Consider the following 27,271-nt stretch of genomic DNA (forward strand, 5'->3'; position numbering starts at 1 on the left):
TCAATAGTCTATTGTAGTTTAATTCCTTTTTAATATTTATTGTATGAATTGTAATGGATTTTAAAATACTGTTTTTTCTATGTACGCTTTTATGACTTAAATTGTCGAATAAAGTTCATGAATGGATTCTAGAGCTGCAAAGATACCTGCCTATTAAATATAGTAAAAACAGACGGAAAAGTCATGGTACAAATGCATACATACAATTTTATTCATAGTTCTACTTAATATCATGTACATGCCTGTGAACACTCTTAAAACTACAACAAATAGCCGGTATTTTCTTTTGGAAAGGTGACAACGTTACCCCAGATTGATAATTAATGTAAACAAAGTTAAAAAGCATCACAAACGTTGGGCCGTCCTCATGGCCTCTTCTGCCGACTGGGAGGGCAAAAAGTCATGTTTGGTTGGGCCGTGCCCACCTGCTAGAACCAGACCTGGTCAGTACCAAATTTAGAAATAGGATGACATTCCCGGAATGGTTTCTAGGAATACCTGGTGTGATGTTGATGCCTTTGGTTCTGGTGACGACGATGTTAGCTGCGGCACTCCAAGGGCATCTTCTGCTTCTTGAACATTTAGTGCCCTTGAGACATTAAGTCGCCCAAGCAGCAGTTCAGGTGCAAGAGCTCGGTGCCCTTCATGTGAGATGGCAGGTGGAATGGCATGGCTTTTACTACAGTAGCTAGCTATAGTGTTCAATTGGCCATGGCTCCTGCTAATTAATGGAAATTTCATCAATGGTTCAGATTTTTGAAGCGATCTATAAGGGCCTTTTTATGCCTGTTTTTATAGAATGGACTGATTCGGATGATGCTATTTGAGGAAGCTATAACCCATTTGTGATACCGTCCATAGAACAGTTTACGTTGCCTTCAGCAACCTTGCGCTTGTTTTTCCTTGCTCTGGGTAGTGGATGTGGATAATGGCAACATCCCTAAGTTCTTATGGGATACACTTTCTGAGGCCGCAATGGACCATACATCCAGTGGCTTGGGAACCTCCTATCTGTGCAATTTCTCAGACACGTTTGGTCAGCCTAGGCCTATTTTGTCCTTAATTTCTCTCTTGATTAACACATTATTTCACCCTTCTGAGGGGTGAGAATGTTTGTTGTGAAATTGTTAAGTTGACCCGTTTTATTTGTTCAACTGAATGGTTACTTGAGAGAGACTGGACGAATGGATGAGAGAGCGGAGGAAAACGATGGCGTGCAGGCCGCACCCGTGCCTAAATTGACCGCCTCCACCCGTTGCAGCACTCAACCCCTTAGTGCTGCATCAAACGCACTGTAACCTCATCCTTGCTTCATTCACCCTCACTGCTCTTTTTCCTCTGCCCTGTCCTCCCCGGCCTCTTTGCGTGAGCGAGTGCCTAGCCCCACCTTACCTAATTTCCTAGCCAAATCAAAACCTGTAGCATTAGAAGAGGGGGAAGGGCACAGGAGCAGGTACCGGGCCAGAACAAGTGACTGGGCTGCAGATGAGAGTCACCGGGCCCTACTCGGCTCAGCTTTGCGTGGCTGCGGACAGCCACCCAAGCCGGTCTGTCCGTTAATGCAGCTGACCAGCAAGCGTTCAGAAATCCAGAGGCAAGCGGGCAGCCATCCAGTGTCAACCGCAGGCGAGCATTCGGGGTAAAAGACAATATAATACATACCTCTCTCCTGACACGCCAGGCTCGTCACTCCTCGCTCCTCCTGCAAATGCGTAATGCTAATGCTTCTGTCAACCCCATCAAGTCTTTTGTGGTGTCCAGAGTGTGAATGTATAATTTGGAGCAAAACTGCTGAAAAGGTGTGGCTAATTCTTCTGATCCATAGAGCCTACTGACTCTCTGGGATCCTATAACATGGGAATCTCTGGTTTAGCTTATTTGGTTATCTTTCTCCATGCATCTTGTACCTTGCAGTACAGCATCAGCTCCTGTACTTGCCCTATTACAAGCCCTCAAAGCATACTTGCCCAGTCTCTAGAATTAGGTATGTCAAAGTCATGCTAAACCCCCCCCAAAGAGGCTTAATCTGCATCAAGATCATCTGCAGTAGGGTCATAGTAGGATAACAATGTAAAAGGAGCCTTATAAACAAGAGCTTGTGCTACAATTCATCTATCTTTGCTATCCATGTCATATTGAATCACTTGAAAGCCCCTCATTTTCTTTAAAATGACAGTAAGGTGGTGTGCCACTGTCGCACACAAATGTATAATTAGTTTTAGCCAGTTCTATTTTTGTTTTCAACGTATATCTCTCATCTTTGGTCATAGTATATGCGTGTCTTGTAGTATAAAAATATGGGCTTGGGATTGTCTTAGGTATTGAAATAGTGAGCCACGTTAAAGAGATAAGCAGGCAGTTTACGTTCAGGCTTCTACGTTCAAGTTATTACTTTAACTCCAAAAAACTAAGCAACCTCTTCCCACTTTCTCTCGCCTTGCCTTTTCACCTCCCTTTCTTTGTATGTGAAGACGTTGATAGCTCCTCCATTCCTTCCGGTATTTTTGGCATCCCTGTGGGAAAGGTATAGAGTACGCTACTACGAATGGCGCAGGTAAGCGTTAACAGAAGTGAAATTGTATGTACTCATGTTCTTCGTCTGATTTATTTCCTACAAGCTTCCACCACATTACAAGAGAAAAGAAACAAATGAGGCTAGAAGGAGAAATAACATCTCTAGATATTATCCGAGCCTTTAGAATAAAGCAGTTTGTCAATTATTCCCTCAAGCAAGGATCTTGTATAGTTAATTATTAGTGAGTTCTGGACTGGGAAGCTCCTGACCTCATCAGGTGATTGAAAGACTCAGACAGTTCCATTTCAGCATATTTTCATGTTTGAGACTCAAACAACAGACACTGGTATCTGTACCTTCTTGAACTAAAATGTTAGCCCTCATTTACTTTAACCTCCTTATGGCACTGAAAGCTACATCTGGAAAGATTGAAAAAGACTATTCTGGTGTGGTCACGATATGTCCCTTATCCTTGAATTTCCCAGACAGCTCTGGGAAGCACATTTTACCATAGTACCCTGAGCTTGTTCTCTAGGCGTGTTTTCTGTGTTTGGACGGCATTTTCAAGTCTTGTAATTTACTCTTCGGCAAGCTCCTATGTTTCGCTTAATGTATCAATTTTCTCTGATAATCCATAGTTTTCCTTCAAGTAACCTCTACCGTTCTACATCATCTTTCGGATGCTTTTCATAGAAGACTTTGTCTGACCCCTCACCTCCCCCCCCCCCTCCCCGGAGTAGTTTGAGACTGCCTCTACATTCTGCTCTTTAAGAGGACTACTCATTTTTTTGTCAGAGTTCGATTCTTCCATTTGTTGCGGCATTAAGTTGAATGATATAGACTGGATATCTGGTGCCTTCCTCAAGAACATAAGTTATGTAGCCCAAGGACTGAGAGCTGGACCCCTGTTGTTGGGAAGTCAATTTCCTTTGATTTCTTGAGCTCTTGCTAAGGACAATGCTTCTTTGTTTTTTTTAAGTGGCACTCTTGGCCTGCCATTTCTAGTGTCCCCACTAGGTAAGTTTGAGTGGTGCAGCAAAGTAAAAGTAGTAGGCTTCCCAGCTTCTCCTGGACTTGTGCCTGCTTATATGATGCCCCATTACTCTTCATTGGGTGTAGTGAGACCTCCCCACCAAGGCTGCTGCATTTCCTGTTTCTCGGTGACTCCCCACCACCAGTGCTGGAGCAGTGTGGCCTTCACTAGGCCGCAGTCAGCCAATGGGTAGAGGAGGAAGTGGGGCCACAGAGGCAAGCCCATCACATCTGTTCACTCCATGCAGAACCACAAGTGCTTCCATGATCAGAATTCTCCTTAACAGCAACACCTGGGAACACTGGCACTGGACTTGTTAAACAGAACTGCTTTGTGAGATTTCCCAACAATACCTCAACTCGTATAACAGAACAGCCTAGCAAACAGTACAGACTGACCTACTGGTCATAGGCTGCCCGGAAGCTGCTTTATTTAGCCATAATGAGTCAGTACCTGTGCTTAATCTAAGCCTTTCCTCTTTACTGTGTGGTAAACCCTGTGGTGATCATCCCCGCAGGGCTAGCCCCTTCTTTGTGTACTGTATTAAGTTTTGGTGTGAATAAAGTACTTTTCCTAAAGAAAAGCACTGAGCAGGACATTTACTTGTTAGTTGTAGTGTTGATTTGGAGTCTGTAACCCCACACGCCCTCAATCAGATGCCTGGACTGCTTGTGATGGCTACTCTGAGTCAAGTGAGATAAAAGTGTACTTGACCTAGTTTGCAGAGCCACATTAGGATGGATACCAGAGATAAATGATTCTAACCCACATGTGTGGCACCCAGTGACTCGTGTGCCCCACCCAAACGAGTTTAGGCTGAAGAGTGCAAACAGAAGCTTCACGAGCTGGACTCTATTACCGGTCACAAACTGGGAAAAGGACACCACCTTTTTAATTCGCACTGATATGTACAGGATCACAATCCAGAGAAGTGTAAGGACTTATCTCAACATATGAGCATCATTAGAAAGGCACAGCTGAATTTTGAAGAATTGTCTTGAGTGTGGTAGGGCAAGGATTCTAGTGCAAAAATGAGTGAGCATTAAGGTGGGGTGGTCTTTGGAGTGAACTAGACCTGAAACGTTGTTTGCCTTAAATGGTACCAACCCGGCAGAAGCACCATCAAATACAGTGAGTGGGTTGCTGCTATCCTATCAACACCAGCCTTTCAATGGTGCCCCACACAGGCTGCGGTAAGGGGTACAGGCTGATGACAGCTAGGGTAGGGAAATGCAGAATGGCCTACCCAAAGTGTTCCGTTACCTTTTGCATGGGTTTCCATTATGTTTAATAGTGGACTGAGATGCTCCATCTCAAAAGTCGGTTGGAGACTGTGGATTGGCACCTTCTCAGCTATGGCAGGGCAAGAAATTGCAAGAAAATCTTAAAAGGAAGTGCTCCTAAGCGCGGTATGTGGGAAGAGATGCAGGAGGGAGCAAGGGATTTAGTTCGATTTTAATTCATGCTACTGCAGGCCTGGGTAGAAGAGGTAGAAGGGAACTCGAAACCAGCCCAGCAAATATGAAAGCAAGTGTGAAAGAAACAAAAGGAGGTGTATGCAGAATAATGGGTAGCAGGACAGTGTGGTCACTACCCCTTGGATACTTGTACGTCTCCTTTGGAAGTAGTACCCAAAAGGTGGCGGGAGACGTACAGGTCAATATATATTTGCTTGCTGGGAACACAATTTGAGCTGTATGAGCGGTCTGAAATATTTTGCACATTTCTGTAATGCCTGTATGGTGTGTTTTTATCTAGGTTGAGAACAAGTTATGCATTACTAAGTAATACTTTTGTTCAAAGGCAGCAAGGGATAGGTCCGAGGACTACAGCACGCTCTTAGGTGTATTTCAATGCATGGAAAGGATGCTTCAGGTTTTGGTAGCATCGGAGAGGTCAAACTGCTCCAGAAGGCAGTTGGCTGAAACTGGAGTTGAAAATATCGGTGGTGAAAGCAAGACTTCCCTGCGTAAAGGTGACCCTTGTATAACAGATGATTGCAGTAGCAGAAAATGATGGATGAGAGTAAGTGAATTTATCTAAACCACTAGTAATTATTTTAGAGGCATTTAAACCCATTCATCTTTGCCATCACAGACCATATGTAACTCACCCTTGGTCCTTCTCGAATAGAAACAGTCCAACAGACTGCTAAGCCCCGCCCTTTTCGAACAGGCAAACAAGCAACTGCAGACCACCTTCAGCCACTTGAACTGCAACGTTCAGCCTTTTGGGCGTTAGTGTGGTGCAGTTGGAGTCCCTCTGGTTCAGTGTGCAAGGACCTATGTTTGGGCAGATCCACCCCAATTCGGATGACTCACACAGACTACAAAAGCGATCAGATTCATCAGAACCTCTGGTAATTACTCCAGGTGCCTTCCATTGTTTTCAGCTTCTCAGTGGCATTGACAATAAAGAAGAAGTAACCAAGGGAGGAGTTGCTCGGTTATTTAAACAGTGCCTGTAAGGTGATCATGATGGGAACAACATTTTGTATATGGAGTGAATTGATTGACAATGATCATTTATAATGTTCACCTATTTTTAGAAACTAAAGGGAACTTGAAGAAACCTTTTATGTAAGCATTTATGCCTATTAGTCTCCTCATGGCTGACACAAATGTTATGAAAGTCAGAAGTACCCAAATCCTCAAGGATCCTCTTCCATCGGTTCCTCACTTCTCGCCGCGCTTGCCTGAGGGCGTATATGTCGTAGTTGAGCTTCTGCCAATCCTGGAAAGTGAGAGGAAAGAGCAAGACTTTAGTTTGCAAGGCCTGGTTTATCCATACCAGCAGGAAAAAGCGAAACATGTGGCAAAGAAGGTAGTCACACCACACCCAACCCCTAAATTTATGAAAAGGTGTACAAAATCATCAGGCTACCCACATGCCTTGGAGTTGGTGGAGTGCGGTCTCTCTCCCCCACTCCATGAGACAGGCTGTGGCATCTAGGTCTTCAGTCAAATGCAGATGCCAACCGGATGTGAGGTCAGACTCCAGCCAAGTGGTTGCAGAGGGTAAAGTAAGCACCCGTGAGTGGAGGGCGGACTACAACATAGGGTAGACGTGCTGGCATTAGATAGGTGGCACAGATGAGAAAGCCACAAATACAAGTTATTTTCTGAGATGTGCCTGTGTGTTCCTTAGCATTAGTTGTGGTGATTCAAATAGTCCACAGGGCCCAGACGAAGAGCAAAGCAAATAAATCAAAGTAAAACATGGCTGAATAGCGGTACACGACATTTGACAGACACATAGTGCTTTCCCCCAAATTTGGAGCCTTTAACTGGTTTGGTTTAATTGCAATCAGAGTTTTGTCAATTCGAAGCAAAAAATAAATGGCCTTTGAGAATGCACAGGTGTGTTTTCAATTAATACTTCCGAACAATGGGACAATTTGAAAAAACAAAAAAGTAGTAACACCACCCATTTGTAGAAAAGGAAAAACTTACCAATGTTTGCAAACACAGTGAAGAAAATACTACCAAAGGAATTTTGTCACCTCCTCTTAACGCTCGCACCAGTGTAGAAACCCTACGGTGTCACAGAGTGAGGAAAACAGACAGGAGTCTCACTGACCCACCCTTTGAACTTTCTCACAGGTATTCTGATCCTGCTCCAGAGCAGACAAAGACCGTCGCAGAGTGGTCTGTTTGAAAGAAATACAACCATCATGCAGTAGCAGTTTTTTTTTTTTTTCTTTTTTCTCATTCGTCTCTGACCCCAGCTTACAGGTGATATGCGGTTTGCCACTGTTACTCACTTTGGAGAGGTAGGGTTTTTTAATGGGGTACTGCCCCAACCTTCTTTGCCCGCCTACCAGTGGCTTCCCGACTATCTACCAGTTTCGCTGACCTCTCGTTGTAAAGGAGAGGGTGGTCGTACTCTCCCCTGATCTTAAGGGACAAGAATTGTAGCTAGGTCCCTGTGATATCGGCAGAGTCCAGCACAAACTGATAGCAACCCATAAGGCTTAATCATGGGAATAGAGGGTATTTGGTAGACAAGTAAGATGGTATGGAGTACTAATCATAATGGTTATCTAAGCTGGAGTACAGTTTACCAGAGGGTCCCAGATGGCTCTCTTCCTGCTATTTTTTAGTCTAGCCAGATCGATACTTGATGTTTTATACAAAGCCGAGAGACAGTCCGAATGTATAGGGGGGAAGCTTCAACCCATCTCTTACACATTTCTCGTCTGGCCAGTTATATAGCAAAAAACAGAAAGCCCCTCTTGGGACCAATAATTCCATCTTCAATGCCGAAAATTATTAAACTAAGTGTAATAGGTACAGGGCATCCTAAGATGGATTCTATAGTGGACCCCACTTTTTCCCAATATTCCGAAAGGGCAGGGCAAGTCCAGAACATATGCGTATCCAGAGCTCTTTCCTAGTTGCATTTTTTACATTTTGCCGGTGGATCCTTGGACATCTTAGAAAGCCTTGCCGGGGATAGGTAGGCTCTATGAGTGGTGAAATAATGATTTCTTCTAAACCATGCTGGCTTTACTGTTGAGAATAAAGTGCTATAGGAAGTCTGCCAAAATTCGGTCCAGTCCGCCTCTGAAAAAGATTCCTCCCAAAGCTCTCCTGCTAGTTTAAAATCCCCATCAATGGCCTCCTTGATTGCCCAATAGAAAGAAGATACCTCCTTCTTCCTTGCTAACTTCGTCACAAGATAATCTTCTAGGGAGTATCCCTGCCCAATTGATGTTTTTTGATTCTGAGACCAGCTCTTTAACTGTAAATATTTAAATCTAAATCTAGACATGCCCCCTTCCAATTTCTCATTAAGCATACCCCAAGAAAGGAGGGAACCGTCTTCAGTTAGATCTGCCCATGTAAGTAACCCTGCTGTTTTTAAAGGTATAGCCAACATATCTTTTAAACAACTTTGTGCCCCCGGACTATCCCATAATGGAGCTAGTCTTGAATAGTATTACATACCCGTTAATGCTCTGATTCTAGCCCATATTTGAGCAGCACCCCATAAAACCTTCAGCCTTACTTTCTTGAAGAATCTTTTGTCCCCAAATTTAAAAAGAAAGCCTTCATGTGGAAGCCCTGCTTGATCTAACATGGCTTTATACATCTTCCCTCTGTCTGAAAGATGAGGTGATTTCAGCAACATCCTCGAGTGGGTTAATTGAAAAGCCCATGCATAATACTGGACATCTGGGAGAGCTAAACCGCCCTTTTCTGGTTGCTTTGTAGGCCCACACAAATGAATTAATTGCCTGCTAGAATTTATCGACTATTTGTTTGTCAAAATGTAATGGTATACTGTTAAAGAGGAAGGTTACTTTGGGTAAAATTATCATTTTAGTCAAGTTAACTCTGCCTAGGATCGTCAAGGGAAGGTGGGCCCAGGATCTCATTAATTTTTTACTCTCTTTAAGGACATTTGAGAGGCTTACCTTGGCTATGCTGTCTATATTATGTACAATTTTGACTCCCAGGTACCTCATCTCCTCCTTAGTGTTATATTAGCCTTTTGGCAGATTCCAGGTCATGATCTTGGTCTTATCTGCGTTAATTTCATAATTTCATAACCAGATACTCACCCAAACTTCTCAGCTAGACAGATGACTAGAGGGAATGACGAGTCTATACCTGACGAAAAGATAAGAATGTCGTCAGCATATAGGGCTTCCTTCCTTTCCCATATGTCGCTCTTACAGGGTAAAATGCCTGTCTCCTCCCTAAGACCCTGAGCAAATGGCTCTATATACAAGTTGAAGAGGAGGGGAGAAAGGGGGCAGCCCTGTCTGGTTCCTCTCTTAATATTGAAGGGTTTAGTCAATTTACCATTGACCACCAGCCTTGCTGACGGGCCACTGTAAATGAGATTTATAGTTTGGCGAAATTTAGGGCCAACGTTTAATTTTTCAATTACAGCAGCAAGGTAGTTCCAGTTTACCCTGTCAAAGGTTTTTGTTGCATCTAACGTCATTGCTGCCGAAGGGAGAGTAAAATTAGAGGCAAAATCGACGGCACCTATCAGATCATGCGTAAGATCAGAGAGACGTCTGCCTTTTAAAAAAACTCACTGGTCGCTATGCAGTAGATCTCCTGCGACTGCACCCAATCTGTCAGCCAGTACCCTTTGAAAATCTTGTAATCAGAATCGAGAAGTGAAATAGGTCTATACGACCCACACTTCGTAGATAATCTACCTGGTTTTAAAATCAGGGTGATATTTGCTTCTCCCCACGAAAACGGTGGTTTGGCCCCTTCTACCAGAATTTCATTAAAAACTGTGGTCATTCATGGGATTATCACTTCATCCAGTGATTTGTACACTTCAGCTGGGAGGCCGTCGAGCCCAGCTGCTTTCCCAGACTTACAAGCAAGTAGCAGTTCTTGATTATAAGATAATAAGGTATTAAAAATGAACAAGGATAATAATTGGTACATTAGCACAGCCATTTATTGGGAGACTGAATGCAAATAATACACCATTTTATAATGTTTCTAACAGAATCCTGCTTGGTACTTGCTCGTTAACTCTAGAAAGGTCCCCAAATCCTTGCATACCTTTCCTCTAGCTAGCCTGAGTTGGGAGCCGCCCTCGTGTTGTCAGGTGTTCACCTGAGTCATTATATTACTTGGTGCCCTTCAAAGTGCTACCTTACAAAAAACAGTGCCCTCCAGCTTACTGCCAAAACAATGTTTGTTATACAGTCTTTTATTGAGTAGGAAAAACATGAGCACTCCTTTCTTGCTTCTGGAGGTGTTCATGGGAGCGCAGTGTGATAAATGTGCACATATAAGGAAATTAATTTATCAATTACATATTTGTAGGGCATTATAAAGGCCTCTACTGTATTTTGCCCAAGTGGATATGCATTGAGCCTGGTCATTTATACAAATATTTGCTCCGTGTTAGGCAGGGAAAGAGATACAAAAAGAGTCTTTCACCCCCCACAATCCTTGGCATGAGAAGGATCAGTGAAGAGAAAAGATAGAAACAAACTCCAGCCCAGGGTAAGGATTTACAAAATAATTCTTGAGGGCCTTGGAAAATGGCAGGAGAATAGGCTATTTCACATGTTCCTCATTAAATCCCACTGCCTTTCACAAGGACAGGGAATTCCTTCCTATTGCATCGCTTACATTGCCAAAAAGCCTGGAACGGTTTTCCATGCTCCATTTGCCTTACACAAGCATGGGGAGAAATCAAAAGGCTGTTTCGAACTGTCATTTTTACTGTGACACTGAAGAGTTGGCACTGGATTAGTTGCATTTCCTCGCCTCAGAGCCACAAGGGTTGTTTCTGTACTCTTTGCTCCTCCACCATCTTGCCCATGCAGATCAGTAGTTGTTTCCTTGAACTTTTTCTTTACTTTCTTTCACGCCTTAGTCTTGCCCAAGGGCTAAGAGTGGTTTATGTCCCACTCCTGCCTTGCCCAAGGGAGAAGGGAATGTATGTCCCATCTCCCCTCATTTCAAAGGTGGGGAATTATGCCTTTTAAAATATGGAGAAAAGAAGTTTAAGAGCAGCTTGCAGTTGCCACAGTCAGCTGTTTGAAATTTACCGTAGCCCCCTTAACACTCAAATAAAATGGAGAAGGGTGTGAGAGGTGGGATGTGTGTGTGGGGAGGGGGGCAGATGACAGCTGCAAGTCTTCCATTCGTTAGTTAAGGGCGAGAGAGACCTATCAAGCAGCGGCAGAGTGGCGTCTGAAACAGCAGGTGGATTCCAGGTGCATTAGGTTGGATAGAGTGGTGTTTCTTTGACATCAAGAAGCGCCCTGGCCCATTCACGGTAGGTCTTCCTGTTTCCAACCTGAATATTTCAGTTGCTTCATTGTTACAGGTTCCACGCGAGCTGAACTCTGGTTCGTACCAGTAGCTTTAGATATTTGCCAGATCTAACTGCTCCTGACATGAAGCTCCAAAATTCGGTCTCCTCGTGCACTCCTACACTAGTGGTTTGGACAATTTAAGGGCGGACTACGTATGGACTTTCAGGCAAACCTTCCGATTTATCAGAAAGTCTTGAGCTATGGGAACTGTTCAAGAATACTTAGAAATGAAGAGCATTCTGCTTTCTTTTTGTTTTCAACAGTGTTGCTATTCAGTTTCAGCAAGTTCTTGTCCAAAAGACGTGGTAACAATAAAGAGTAAAATGATCTGAATTTGCATAGGCTATGACCAGAGAAGGATCTTGTGCATTCTTTTAATGCATGGTAGGAGGAATCCATTGGCCTGCAGACGCCTCTGGGACAGGTGTTCCAGACATCCTCTCAGTCCTTGGTGGAGTTCCTTGAGGGATGCAACTTAAGTTCTCCATGTCCTTGCAAAGAAACTAAATTATAAGAGGTATCAAGTAATTTAACTATGTTAATGTATTTAATATCCTTCAGAAGAGGCTCAAGAGCATGCACTTGAAGCAGATATCAAGGCATTCTGTTACGGGACAAAATGTAAAATGGCGTAAACTTTTTATTCCAGCTTTAGAAGAAAAACTGAAAGTTAGATATGGTTAGAGGACTGCAAGGTTGAACATTCAGAAATGCAGATCTGAGTCGCAGCGGTTAAATTTCTCTGGGAACTTTGCACACTATTGTTCAATAATAACAATATAATGGCTCAAACGGGCAGAGCCACTTTAAATTAAGAAACATTCAGTAGAGCACTTTCTTTTCCATGGCCTTACAGGTATGAGAGAGCCTTGAGGAGACATGCCACAGAACTCAGTAAGTTACTTCTCACTTGGAGATCTTGATGCGTTCTGAAAAAGCATACCAACCATTAGTGCTTAATTTATAAAAGAATGAGTGCTGGAGCCCAAAGCTTTGCTCAGAAGCTTGCAGCCAGAGCTACTAAATGTTGGCGCACCAAATACCAAAGCCCTATAGTCCTAAATTCACCTCAATCTTCTTTAATCCACTACCAGACACTCCCTGACCCATTATCTCACTCGAGGTTTCCTGCTTTCTCCTTTTATGACAGTTTTTAAGTAGTTCTCTCCTTGTGTCTTTCTTCTTAGTTTGGCTTTTCCCTCTCTTAGTAAATGTTTGATACTGAAAAATAAGTGCCAGTGTCCCTGACCGGCAACAACCAGCTCAAATTAAGCATTGCCGAGCTTAACTTTTCACAATATTTTAGCCCCTTGCACTTTTCCACAAAAGAAGAATATCTCCATAGTTTGTGATTAAAAAAAAATCAGAAAAGAAAGAGCTGCATTCTATCCCTCAAAATTTGTCTCCACCCAATTGGCATGCGCCGTTTCATTATCTCAGCTTGATTGGATTATTGCTAGAGGTGGGAATTGACAGCTCTGGTTCACATAATATGGTTGCCAACCTGGACCACATTCAACATTATCCCAGAAAGCTGATGTTTCTGTTACAAGATGGCGAGGTTAAGGCCTCAAATGCCAAGTAGATAAACAAGGAGTGAAATAGTTTTACACAATATGCTTCTACTGACAAGCCTATATACCATGTTCAGTTCTCAATGTTTATCTCTCTTACTAATAGGAAATATAAAACTGTGGGCATGGGGTACCCCTAAAAATCCTACACCTCAAAAGACACTTCAATTATACGGCCACGGGTAGGTGGATAGGGGACAGTGTTAAATCTCAATTTCATGAGGCACTATGTACCAAGAGAAAGTACAAGTCAACACATCAAAAATACAGTAAATTAAGAAAGACCATCTCAATAGGTCTAGAGCCGAATGAACATTTTAAAGGATTAATTACAACAAAATCAAAGGGGAAAATACAGGCTAATTAGAATGCAGGTGCATAAGGTATTGCCATACAGGCCAGCAATACAGAAAAATGACAACATCAAAGGGAAAATGCCAAGACCCCAGCAGCAAAAAGAGTAATCACTAGTAACATGGGCATGTCATCATAGGGGACCTGGCTCACCCTCAAAACGAGGCTTTGCATGGGAAATCTTCTCATAGGAATACTGTGAAAGTGCAGATTCATCATGGTGAGAGCAAAGGAAAATAAATTTAGCAAACCAGAGCATGGACATATTGAGTGTCAAATAGTGGTCAGGCTTTAAGCACTAACCCACTACTGAATACTAATTCAGCACCCTCTGCCCTGCCTTAATGTCATCCACAGATGTCAGAACAAACAAGTTACCAAAACAGTGAAGTTACTATTGAATACACTACGACCTGCTAACGGAAGAAACCTTGGGAAAAATACAATACTGAGCCCATGTTCGAGAGCTTCCTTCAAGAAGGAAATAAACAAACATAACTATGTTTGACGGTGTGTAGCAGAAATTATAAACCGTGAATGTGACATCAATTTTTGACAAGATAGTCTGGAGGCCTAGCTGAGGCCAATTAGCAAAAGTCAGAAAAATGGACTTTAACGGGTCATATCAAAACAGTTTCACAGACATTAGTATCATGTCAGTGAACACATGTGATCATGCGTGTAAAACCACATTCTGCACGCTGTTAATTATGCACAAATAAATATGAATGCATTAAAACCTCCTACAAAAGTAAAGCTTTTGCATAATATTTTCGCTCCAGTCTTAAAAAAATGTGTCAAAGGTTAAAACATTTACAAGCAGTCCGAAGCAGAAAAAATGCACAAACAGCAATAAATTGTGAAATGCCAGAATCTCCCAAACAACCTCTTATACTGCATTTTATAGCCTTTTGGCTTATCATGCCACTCCCTCTCCATAAAGTGATCTAGTCACAGAACACTACATTATCACGTATTATGGATCTGAAAAGATCAAAAGTTAGAGTAGAACCACTTTTACCCAGTCCTGATAGCTACTCAAACTACTTTCGGTTTCAAGAAATGTTTATTTAAGTTTTGAAAATACAAGTGCCCATACTGGCCTCTTACGATTCATGCGGGCCAATCTTTCTAAAATTTCGCATAAAAGGTGCCTTTCTGAAGTACATTGGCATGCCTATTTAGTAAGTTCCAAAGAAATTTTAGGGAAAATTACGGGTCGATACTGCATTTTAAAGTGGATATGACCAGTATGTCTGTTTAAGACAACACTGCCGATAAAGGTTTAGGAAAATGTACGTCTAAGTTGGCCTTTTTAGCCCACGTCCGTCAAAGCTGGACAGGAGAATAGGAAAATGTTAAATGGGGTTTCGAGACTCTCCTGGAAAGAACATATAGCTCTAGGTACCTTACAATCCCACCTAAGTGGAAGGAGTTGCCCTGGGGCAAACCCAGTTCCCAATCTCCCTTACCGCCCTAAAAGAAACCCAACATTCCACTTAAGTTCGTATAGATCACCATGGAAACTCATCTAACAAATAAAATAGCCCCAGTATACAACTATACAAAACCCACCTGAAAATAAATGAAGGTACGCGTTGTTGGCCTACAAGTGTCAAAGCATCTGCCATCTCTCAACATTCCTAGTCCCAACATAGCAGACCAGTTTCCTCCTGGATAGATAGATATCTTAAATAAGGTGCTCACAACTGCCCCCTGTTTACAGACCTGCAGAAATTCAATTTGAAGAGTTTGAATTTATTTGCAGCACAAAAACTTAAATGGACAGGGATTCCTGGTAAAATACCATTTGGACAAATATTCCTCAAGTGTCTAACATGCAAATATCAGATTTTTTCCATGCTTGAAAATTATTCGTACTCATTTTCAATAAATTCGTCTACAAATAGTTTTATTTTCACAATATGTTTGTGCTTACTGAACCATTAACCCTTTGACAAATAGGTTTTCCACATTTGCATCATGCTATATCAATCTTCGTGCACTTCGGTGGGTCTTATTACCCTTTGCCAGATGTATGATCACAGTTTTAATACAATACTCATTCTTCTACCACTTCTGCAGTTGTCGATTAGCAGTATCAATTTTTAAGCATACAGTACGTGCCGTGTCTGCATGTCAGACGCTCCACATCGTTTGTTCAAGTGGATTATTTAAATAGCACAGTGAACGTGGAAATGAGCAGACCAAGGACCACCCATGTTATTTGCACAAACCTCAAGGAATGGCATTGACAGATTGTAGTATCCTATCTCTCCCCAACCTCTATATGTCTATGCTAGGATTTAAAAGGTTGAGAGTGAATGATTTAATAGAATGTTCGTATGTGGTCTGGGGCAGAAGCTAGTATAACGTTATAGTTTTAGGGAGGTTGGAGCCCTGACAGGACCTGTAGCTGTAACCTAAGAGCCCAACTTGAAATAAATACCTTACCTCATAGTTGAGTGGCTTCAGACTCTTGTATGAAGAATCTTCCCTCCAACATCAACATTTGCGTGACTAGGATGGAATCTGTGTGAAAATACCGTAAAATTGGTGGCAGTTGGGACCCATTTCTGATAGGGGAGTAGGCCTGCTGTGAGAAGCAAGATGGATGGCCCTGTAACCATGGAGGACTAATTTGCAGCCACCCACCCTCAGATCCATTGGCAAGGGGTGTCAACTTAATCTGCTGTGCAAGAGGACCCCATTGAGGAGGGTGGGCAAGTCTGGCAAGGACAAGGAGCCAGCGCATGCGTTGTTTGACGGCACAACACAGGTAGAAACATTGCATGCCTTTACAACGCATTTTTACCCCGCCGGTTTTTTAGCCCGGATATGCGTTTACTTCGCATGCCATTACTACACATTATTAGTGTTACTAAGATAAGTATTAGTAAGGTTAGTTTAAATGTATATCTACATATACATTTTTATGTTTTTGGGCGGAACCCACCCCCAAGCTCCCATACTTACCTTCAATATGTGGTATAGGCCTATATGTCGTAAAAACTTGTGTGGTAATTATTGCGTGGTAAAGGCAGTGGCGGCCTGCATGGCGCACAATATAAAAAAAATGTAAAAAAAAATAAACATCTTGACGCCGAGTCCTGCGTCTCCGCTCCTGCTCTCCTCTGGACTCCAGGAAACACAGCCCGGCTCCTCTGAATAATCACAACACTGGAATACAGTATTGTGATTGGTTTTGTGTGTCCTGGTTCGATGTTCAACCAGGGAATGGGGGCCTGGGCATGTTTTCCATGCAGGCTGTAATGCAGCCTTCATGGAGAACAGGGAAAGTGCGCATGAAGGTTTTGGGTGGTCCGAGAGGGCTGGCCAAACAGTCATGTGCACTTGGGAGTGGGCCAACCACTCCTCCCCTACCATGCTCAGAGAGCCGCGCAGCCCCGCCCTCCTACTTGAACACAAAGCAGCACAAAGCATAAAATGATAATAAAGTTATCATCATTTTATGTTTCTACTTTGCACTGCTTCAAAGCAGTGGGCGACGCTCCTCTTGCCATAGCGGAGGAGCCGCCACTGGATAAAGGCACTGCAATGCTAAATTGATGTTGTAAAGGCTGTTTCCGGCTCAAGGGCGCAATAAGCGGAGATTTGCATGGTCCTAGCATTTTAGGGCAACGCTATGGAGACAGTGTTATAAGAGGAGCACTGTGGAGACAGTGAGAAATATCCTTTGCCGTAAACTACAACTCAGAAAAGACCATTCGAGGATCAGGCAGCTTTTCATTTAAAAAGTGACGGTCACCTTTAAAGAAGCATTGGTGAGTGTGCAACATGATTTTTCGGGACTGTGGCACAGGCTAATCCATGCCTTTGGAGGGCCCTATGGGTCCCGTTATGTTAGTGCACTGCGATGCGCATTGCTCCATTTGAATTCTGGTGTGTGTTGTGATCTTTAAGAGCGCTGGTTAAAGGCATTCCACATATTTTATGGCATCCAGCTGGGAGTGACCAGAGGTGGGAACATGACTTCTACTAGCGCTGTGGTCAAAGTGAAGACCGAGGTCTCGTGACAATCCATAGCATCAGGAATTGTGGGCTTTCCTCTCTGGCAGGAGTCAGTTGGTGCTGGAAGAAGAGGTTGCAGTGTTTGGGGGCACAACAGAGCAACTTGCTCGTGAAAGCCTCATTTAGGTCTTGGATTCCAGATCATGGTGTCAGGGTGGAGGAGCTGGTTATATAGGCTTGGACATCATGAAGGAGGGCAATGAGCTGATGCTTGATATGGACAGTCTGGAAACGTTGTAGACAGACTACACAAGACATCCTGGTTAAATCAGAAAGAGAAGTAGGACTATCTTCGAAGAGATAGAAACATGAATGTGTTAGAGGGTGTACAATGCCCAGAAGTGAACGGAATTCAATTCATTGCTTGCCTGGGGTTTGTCTTAATGAGATGTTAAAATAGGACCTTCAGTTAACTTATCAATGGTGTAATATGGCATTCATGAAGTTTATATTAATCTATGTGCATCGTTTCCCACAAATTACTAGGTTCATTAGCTTTGGGGAATAATTTGGTTGGTGATTCTTGCATATGGACATGTGCAACATACATCTTATTGGTAATGCATTTGTGGTGTTAGTAAGTTTCCCTGCAAGTAGTTTGGGAACTGCAGTTTATGGTTAAAGGTTGTGGTGTGCTGAATGCTTGGTATTGCAAGACAGGCTGGGAAGTTCAAATTATCTACCTGTATGTGGGGAGTATCTCATGGTGTGCTAAGTTGGCGGAAGAGTATTACCCTTTTGTGAGACGATACATTGGACAATACCCTGCTATGTGCAATTTGGGAGAAGTACCATTTTCGGGTGTGGGGAGGGAGGTGAGTTTTATTATGGAGCAGACTCGACCTGAAGGTATTAAAGCACTTTACAGGAGCACCAGTTGCGTTACAGACGGACACCTTCATTTTCTTATGCACTGGGAAATGAAGTGATTTGCCCAGAATCACAGGATGTTGAGCGGCCCTGCCCAGACTCAAACCCGGTTCCCCAGCTTCGAGGTTGACCACCCTAGCCATTAGACCACATCCTCTCCACAGAAGAGAAATTGCCCTCTGGAGTGAAAATGTCGGGCAGTGTAGTTCGCCCACAGTATTGTGGGCGATAGCCACATGTATTGGATGAGAGTACTCTGGGGCCAATCACCACTGTGTGCAAACTTGAAGATTTGACAAGCATAGAGTAGAGGTAGAGTACAGTTGTGATTGTTTTGTGGTACATTTTATTCAGTTTCGGATAATGGAATCAGTATTGCTTTTGATAGTTTTTGATTTTGCTTTTGTGTTTTTGGCGAGTACTTCTTTACCAGCTGACATGATCTGTTGTCAATGGTTGCATTGCTGAACTGTTCTGTTACATCAATTTTTGAGTATACATTTATTTGAGTCTGTCGTCTTATTCATGAGATGCCTTGTCCGGTCCAGTTTCCAGAGGGCACGGTACTGGGTGCAGTTTCCAGAGGGCACAATACTGGGTGCAGATTAAGTACTTTCTTTGGCCTGGAATAGTCATGTTGGTTTTACCAGCAGGAGGGACAGCGTGGGGTATGTTGGTGTGGTCGGCAGCACTTTCGTGTTGGAGTCTGTGGTGCAGTGCACCAGCCTTGTGAGGATGTGTGTGCTGGTTATAGAAGTTGAAGACAGTGTGTAAGTTTGAGGTTGAGGTCTGGGAACATTGCGTATGAGTGTAGTTGTGATGAAGGGTTTTGTGCCAGAGTCTGGTCAAGGGAATTTTTAGTTGGGGTGATACATGGATATCTTGACTGAGTAGATGCAGGGATTACAGAGAATTCCTTTAGTGAAGGAAGCCTGTGGGTTTCATGCCTTGGCAATTGCATAACTGGGTCTCTATACCTAAATGTCCTACGTGCATGAATATTGTATTGGGTCATTGTGCATGGGCAGACGTGCAATAGTAAGGTCTCATGTCTGAGAAAGTTTCAAGGCTTGCATGTCTTGGTATCTAGCGCAATGGTAACCACAAACTAGCTGTTTCTTTGTTGGACATGAGGAGTGGAGAAACTAGTCTTTACCCATTGTAGAGTTTCTGTGGCTGTTATTTGCGGTCTTTGTGATACTGCCTGGGTATCGTACACTAACAGGTTGTTGTTATTGGGTGAACGTGTAAGCTAGACATGTTTCAGACTCCATGATTGCAAACAAGTGTCCTTCTGCTTTATTGGCAATGGAATGGCCATTTTTAGTTCGAGACTAGACTGCGCATTCGCTGTGGCTAGACCTAAAGTAAACTATATAGCGAGAGTATTCCCACCTGCTGCTTGCGATTGGGTCTGTCCGACGTTCCTCTCTTCTCCTGCCTCCTAATTGGCTGGCGGTCTGAGACGTCACTTCCTTTTCATTGCAGGCAGCACCGACCAGCTACAGTTTATTTGCGCTGTAGAGCTGTATCTGTTTTGTGTAGGGACTACTTTGTTTTTTTTTTTTTTAAATCGCCATGGCACCCACTTCATGGGCCGCCATGCACATATATGTTTAATATTCCTCTGCACCGGACTGCGACCCTGCACCTCACCGGGGAGCGGGCATGACGATGCATGCGGCTGCGTGGGGTTCCCCCTCTGAGGGGCAAGACCTGTGATCGGGGTAGGGGTGCTGCAGGAGACGCCCCTGATCTAGAGCAGGGGCGCGCTGTCTGCTTTCAGCTCCGTAACCAGCTGTGTTGTTCTCGCCAAGCCCCCTGCACAGACGGTTCCATCTAGGGTAGATAAAACCAATGGAAACACCCAGGATTATCGCTTCTAAGTGTTTTTTGCCACCTACCAGCTTTGCCTGTTTTTGGAGGGCATCGTCAGAAAACAGATTGCCTTTTCTGACAATGATGTAAACATGACGTCTCAAAACAGGTTTAAGAAGGATAAGGAAATCCTGGCAGAGTACGACTCCCAAGTCAAAGGTAGGCGTCCGGGCTTTGCTCTTCGTTGCTTTTGCATCTTTCCTGGGGCCCTGGCAGCCCCAACTCTGGTCATTGTAAGACGCCCGGTGTAGGATACCACTGTATTGCTCCTATTTAGAAGCTTGTGGAGGAGGAGGGGGTTGCCCCTTACGTTTTTTTTTCTTGCATGTATACAGTTTGCTCAGCAGATATTGCTGCATCTAGTCATGTGTTTGTTGGTGGCTGCAACTAGTAGTGTTAGCTGTTTTAAGAAGCTGTTGAATCGACAAAAAAAACTACAAGTCCCAGAATGCAAGAGCAAAACCTGGACTGGACTACCTAATCACTCATGGGCCTGGATAACGTGGGAGCTGTGCCCCAATTATCTCCGCTCTACATGGCGCCTCGATAAGCACATCCCCAAGAAAAAAAAGACCGCACAGCAGAGGCTCGCCCACGTGAAAAAGGGAAACTGAAACAGGAGATATATTTTCTCTTCAATTGTATTTGCATTTATATAGCGCTTACAACCACTGACTAGGTATCAACGCACTTTCCGACGAGTAGCACAACAGAATACAGCAGCCATAAGACTGGCCTCTACCTCAGCACTGTAAATGGACTTGGATGGCTGCGTTGGCTGGCTAGACCGTGATATTGAGATTATATATTATATATATATATATATATATATATATATATATATATATATATATATATATACACACATATATATATATATATATATATATATATATATATATATATATATATATACACACATATACACACACACACACACACATACACTCACACACTCTATTCTTTATTCTGCACTCTGTATTGCTCTATTACTTACCGGTAATCTTCATTACTCCGGGTCACGTTGTCCTCGTCCCATTCATTACAAAGTGGAGAATACCAAAGCAGAAAACCGGCCTTACGCACCCACAAGCACACACAGGAAACCACAACAAAAGCAGCAACTCAAGGGAGCACCGAGGAGGAAGGAAAGGGGGACCGCAGGAAACAACCGGCCTGCAACCCATAGCTGGACAGCAGAGTCAAGGAACGGAGATCAACAGAATGCCAGGACCCCAACAATAGGCCGCCAACCAGAGAAACCGGAGACAGGGCAAGCGGAACTGAAGGACACGGCGAAGCAACCCACTGGACAAGGCCGCCAAGCCCCGAACCACCGGGAAGCCACACAGGACCCGGCAGCCACACAGACACAGAGCAAAACCGAGACAGCCCCGAAGAAGGCCAAAGAAAGAAATGGCCAACAGAGCGCAGGCACAAGCACCAAGACCAATCAAGGAAAGAGGAAAGCACAGGCCTGAAACTGTCCCACACCACCAAACCGAAGGACCTGGCCCCAGAGAATTCAGAGGAGAAAACCCACGAAAACTCCACCGAGGAGGACCAGGAAGCAGCAAGAGCTCAGGAGCCAGACAGGAGCGAGACCCCAACCAAACAGAAGAGACAGGGAAGGGGAAAGAGAACCGAAACCCCAGGAGGCCCAAAAATACCAACAAGGAAGGAGGCCACCAACCAAACGAGGAAGGACACCAAACCCAGAACAGCAGAGTAAGAGGAGGCCAACGCAAAGACCACAGGCCAGAGACGCCCCCAGAAAGAACCAGCCTAAAGCCGACCAACAAAGGAAAGGCCAACAAGACCGGAAACCAACAACGAACAAGCCCAACAAGGGCGGGGACAAAGCCACCGGCCACAACCCCCAGAAACCCCCAACCCAAAAAGGGAGGATGGAAATCCAGAGCAACCGGGAACACCCAGCAGCCCCAAACCAGGTACAGAGGGCAGAAAAAAACAGGAGCCAAGACGCCAGAGGACCGAACAGGCACCCCACACCCAGGCCAGGCAAGCAGCAAGGGCAGGAGCAGCAGAAAAAAAAGGCCCAGGGCGCACAGCACCCAGACTAAAAGCCCACAAAGCCCGACCCCAGCAACGCCGGAGAGGAGCCAAGAAATCAGCACCCACCAGGGCAACAGACGCCAAAGGGACCAGGAAGCCAGGCCCAGAGCCAAGCAACCCGACCACGCAGGAGGATCCGCCGGCCCAACCAAACCCCAGAAGGAGCCCACGCAGCGCCCAGGCCAAAGCAAAGGGAAGGGAGGAACAGGGAGCCCCCAGCACACCTCCAGACCACCCAAAAGGCCGGAAAGAAACAGAGGAAAGCGCCAAAGCAGAAGCCAGAGGAAGTAGAGAAGGCAGAGGGCAAGCAGAAGGAAATCCTAGACTACCTGCATCCAGGAGGGAGGACCCCACAGAGACAAGAGCACCACAGCACCGCACCCCAACCAGAGGGGGGTGGGCACCCAAACAGACCCAATCCTTCGTCAGGGCGCAGATTAGTACGTAGAGATTCTTCAATAATTTTTCAAACCATCAACAATATACAAGGACTATAATTATTCACAATGCTTTTTATCAAATTTCTCGTTGATAAAAAGCTGCAGCTTCACATCACATTATTCGGTCATATCCCTGTCCTCAAAGGAGGGAAAAACACGGGCGATGCACGATGGCAAGAAGATACTTCACAGAGGGGCACAGTATCCACTCCAGGGGATGGTCGATCTAAGTCCAGGATGAAGATCCCAACATTAATTCAGTTGGAAGTTAATAGGTACAGGCACCCCACAGTACTGTCCAGTACAGCCGGGCCTCAGAGTCTGCCCGGGGGAGGCCGATGGCATACACGAGGTACAAAAAATCTTCAATCGATATTCTAGGTAATTAAGGACGTTTCCCAAGGAGGGAGAAAGAGAGGTTTCTCGGCACACAAGGAATTAGCGCGTCTCTTCAGATATCATCGTGGCGAGGCTCCGACTGAAATGCCGAGGCGGTCAATCTGCGTCCTGACGAAGGATTGGATAATATCGGTCCTGTTCCGAAACGCGCGTCGGCGCTTGTTGCTTTGTTGTTCTGTTATGTTTTTCTTTTTGTATGCCATTTTTTTTTTAAAACAATGTATATATAGGAATGTTTTTCCTCTGTGATTGTGTGACTCTGTAAATACTGTGGATTGGTATGATTGATGATGGTTTGAGTGAGTGTGATTGGTGATGATATTGAAGTGGTGAGTGGGTAGGCTGCATGTCCTTGAGTTTGAAATGTAAATAGAGTTTGTATATACATCTATGTTTTCACTGTTATTGGATTGGATTTATAAATGAAAATAATTTTTTCTAGAAAATAAATAGACGTATGATTTTCAAATAAATAAGTCTTGTGTGGGACAATGATTATGTTTTGAATCTTAGATTAGAGCGTTTGCCTTTCTTTATATTTGGACCTAGGGGAGGTTGTCCTGTTTTTTGATTTCAGAGTTTTTCCCTGCCTCCCTCCCCTAGCATTCGTATTCAGGGACCCTCTTGTGTTTATGACAGGAACCGCGACAGAACCAGGATGGGCGACCAGGAACACCAGAAGCAAGCCAAAGGCAAGCACAGAGAGAGCCAGGGCAGAAGCAGCCAGACCCCAGAAGCAACTCAAGCACACAGAAGGCCCCGGGACAAACACCCGAAGCCCCAGGCCAGAGCGAAGGAGAAACCCAGGAAGGAGCAAGAAGAACCAGGTGCATACCAACAAAGCCAGGAACCAGGAGTCCCAATATATAGGAGACCAGAAGGCTCAGCTACGCCGAAGAGCAAGCTCACTTGAGTCTGGCGTCCGAGACCCCACGGCCACCCTGACAGAGGCCCGACCAACCAAGCAGAAGCCCGGAAGCGGAGGCGAAGAACCAGGACACCCAAGCGGAGCAGAGGCCACAACACAACAGCCAGCCCGCAGCGGAGGAAAGGGCACCAGAAAGAAAAGGCGCACGCCGTACACCCAAGGCCAGGCCAGGACACCCACACCAGTGACACCCCGAGAAACAGGGATGCAGAGGGGCAGCATAGAAAAGCAGAGAAAGCCCCGGCAGGCCAACAGGAATCCAGGGAAGTCAACAGGGACCACCCCTCGACCCCCCCGTACGGCCCAAGCAGCAGGAACACCGATGCACCACCAGCAGGGGGGGGAAGGGCAGCCGCAGAGGAGCCAGAAGCAGAGGGGAACAGAGTCGCACCCCCAACAGGCCGCCGTCGAAGAACCGAGAGGCAACCCTGACACAAGAGCTGCAGAGGGCAATATGGAAGCAAGCAGGCAGGGAGACCCCAACAACACTGGGAACCCAAGGAGCAAGCATAGGCAGAGCCAGCGAAAAAAGGAACTAGCCACCACAGAGGCGACAGGAACTCACGCCAATCCTAGGTAGGAAGAAGCGACCCAAAGGGAGAAGACCCTCAGTCGGCCCACCCCATAGAACAAACGAGAGCAGGGGATAGCAGGAGGCAAGGTCGCAGGCCAGAGACAGAAAACCCAACCACGTAGACCAAGGGAGAGGGGCCCAGGAACCTGCACAGATGACAAGAACCAAACCTGGAACCACAGCGCCCGACTGACAGTAAAAAACCAGGACAGCAGCGCTAAACCACAACACCTGTGTGCATGGACAAGAAGCACCCGGAGGCAGACGGCCAGCGACTAAATACGGGCATAGTGGCACAACACGAACCCACGCAGCCTGTACACATAAAGACAGGGCACCACACAACAATGCCAAGAAGGAGTCACCACCCAAACAGACCCCGGGTCAGACAACCAAGCTCCGAAGGCGGGGCGGAGACAGAGAGCCCTAGAGAGCACCAGGACGGAGACCACACAGGAAGCACAGACCCAACGGAAGGCACACTAGACCAGGGCAACAAACCCCCGGGTGTAGCGGGGGAGCGGTGGCAGCAGCAGGACAAGTAGGAATGGAAAACAAAAACCCACATCTCGTGCAAGCGCTGAAGAAACAGTCCAAAGCATAACTCAAGGTGCTGGCGGCCACCGGAGTGCACCTGGCAGAGCGCATGCATCACATGTATGAGGCCCCGGGTTCAAACCCCGGCATCCCCAGGAGTCCCCTGTGCATAGCCAGGCAAACCCCATAATGCCAGCCCGCCAGCAAATAAGGACCGGCACCAGCACAGGGAAAAAAACATCCAGGGCGGGGGCAAACAGCACAACAAGGCCCCCACCACCAACGGGAACAGGAACATCACATGCAATAATGTCAAAAACAGACCCTGAGAAACACCGGCAACGAACACGCCACCCCAGCGCTCGTCACCACACAGTAGCATGACAGGGAATATCACTGTTCGGGTACCATTATCATCATGAGCGATGCATGTGCTATCCAATCCACACTGCAACCCAGGATAGCCAGCAACTGCATGCCCCCACGTCTTGTCAGTGCTGCCACCAGTAAGCACCAAGGAAGGAAACAAAAACCCGGCAAGCGGGACTCACCCGGAGCGGTTGCCAACCTCAGGAACAAGGCCCCCACTTCAACAGCAATACATCCAGGACACCGGCAGGAGCCCATCCAGCGAGGCACGCCTCACCCGGCCAAGCTCGGGAAGACGAGCCCGCGACCCGGAAGTAACTTTGGGAACTCCAGCCCCAGCCTCAAAGGACCGGGAGGTGCACGCAGTGCACAGCAGAACACCGGCTCCAAGAGAGACTGCCGCCCAGCAAGCCCGGCAGGCCAGGAGACAGTCCAGGTAACCCTGCACCAGCACAAGCAGGCAGCCGGGCAGGGGGTGAAGAAAAAGCACTGCCACTCCAGCCCAGCAGGAGCAGGAAAAGCACCAGCACACCATCCATTCTGTCGATAGACAGAAAAAAAAAAAAGAGAACAGGAGGGATGCTGGGTAAGTACCTCTTATGTACTCCCGGTGGGAGGGGCAGTATTAGGGTCCCAGCATTCCTCTTGTTTTTTTCTGTCGGGAGATGGTCATCTCCACTTTGTAATGAATGGGATGAGGACATAAGGGACCTGGGGGTAATACTGCAGAGTGCTATCACTTAAGACTCTCTTCCACATTCTCTCCAAAAGCCTGCACCATCCTCATTGTGAAACGGCTTTTCTCTTTTGCACAGTGCACTGGAACACTTATACTGAGAAGCTGGGCACATGTTTGGAGTTTGTTATAGATTTAAAGTATAACAGAGAGAGCTCTAAAAGACAGGCTGGTACCTGCCTCTTACTAGGACCTACTAGCCCTGCCCCCTACATCCCCAGCTAGGCAGAAACTCATGCATTGACCCAGTGAGGAAGGACAGAGTTATGACCTACCCTCCTATTCATTCTGAAAGTAATATTCAGTGTTTGGTGTATGGCCCTCACCTGCTCCATGGAGCTGCTGCATCGGGGCCTGTCCTGTCCGCAGAGGGACCGCCCTGCACACCTGTGCTAACTTACTGGGGCAACTGCTGGAGGGCAGGTAATTACTGGGGGTGCGTGACCTGGCCACCCCTCCCCCTCGAGGCGCTGAGCAAGCTAGATAGAGCCTGGGGGAGTTGTAAACAAAAAACACATACTCTCAAAAAACATATGTTGTGCCCTGCAGGAATCCAGTCCTTGGATTCACTTTAATTCTGCAGTCGATTAACTACAACCAAGTCAGTTACTACAAATCATCAGTTCAATATCCCTTGTAAAGAGGGCACTTATTTCCTGTACCCATCTCTCCCGAGAAAAGGTAAAGCGGTAATATGGGAAGACATTGTCCAGGCTTATAACTGTAGAAGTACAAGTATCAATAATAACAAGCATTTGCAATGCAACAGGTCTCGCATTTACGGGAATTTGAGCTATTGGCATTGTAAATGATAATGCCTTTTATTTATGTTTTCGTTTTTGAAACATAAATAAAAAACGCATTGTCATTTACAATGTCAATAGCTTAAACTTGCATAAATGCGAGACCTATTGCATTGCACATGCATGTTTGTTTTGTTTGGAGGGAGGTGTGTAGAATCTTGTGCGTCTCCATTTACTTAATCTCTGAGCTGGTGTCTGGAATGCCGCGAGTGATTGATTTAACAGAATGATCATGTGTCGTCTGGAGTGGAAGCTGGGAGGTACTGACAGTTGGATAGAGGATGAAAAAAAAACAAAAAAAAAACAGGACCTATCTTTTGTTGCTGTAGCCTAAGGGCCTAAC

At 45.3% G+C, this 27,271-nt stretch overlaps 1 protein-coding gene across 2 annotated transcripts in view; it reads right to left on the reverse strand.

The window, feature by feature from the left end:
• Positions 1–27,271, reverse strand: part of LOC144823116 (melanoregulin-like) — a 280,535-nt gene that overhangs the window by 87,092 nt on the left and 166,172 nt on the right. For both annotated transcript variants that reach the window (XM_078681308.1, XM_078681309.1), the window contains exon 4: positions 6,191–6,281. In XM_078681308.1, coding sequence (XP_078537434.1) covers positions 6,191–6,281 — 91 coding nt within the window. The remainder of the gene's footprint in view (positions 1–6,190; positions 6,282–27,271) is intronic.

The sequence above is a fragment of the Lissotriton helveticus genome, chromosome 3_1 (assembly GCF_964261635.1).
Source record: "Lissotriton helveticus chromosome 3_1, aLisHel1.1, whole genome shotgun sequence".
NCBI classification, from domain to species: Eukaryota; Metazoa; Chordata; class Amphibia; order Caudata; family Salamandridae; genus Lissotriton; species Lissotriton helveticus.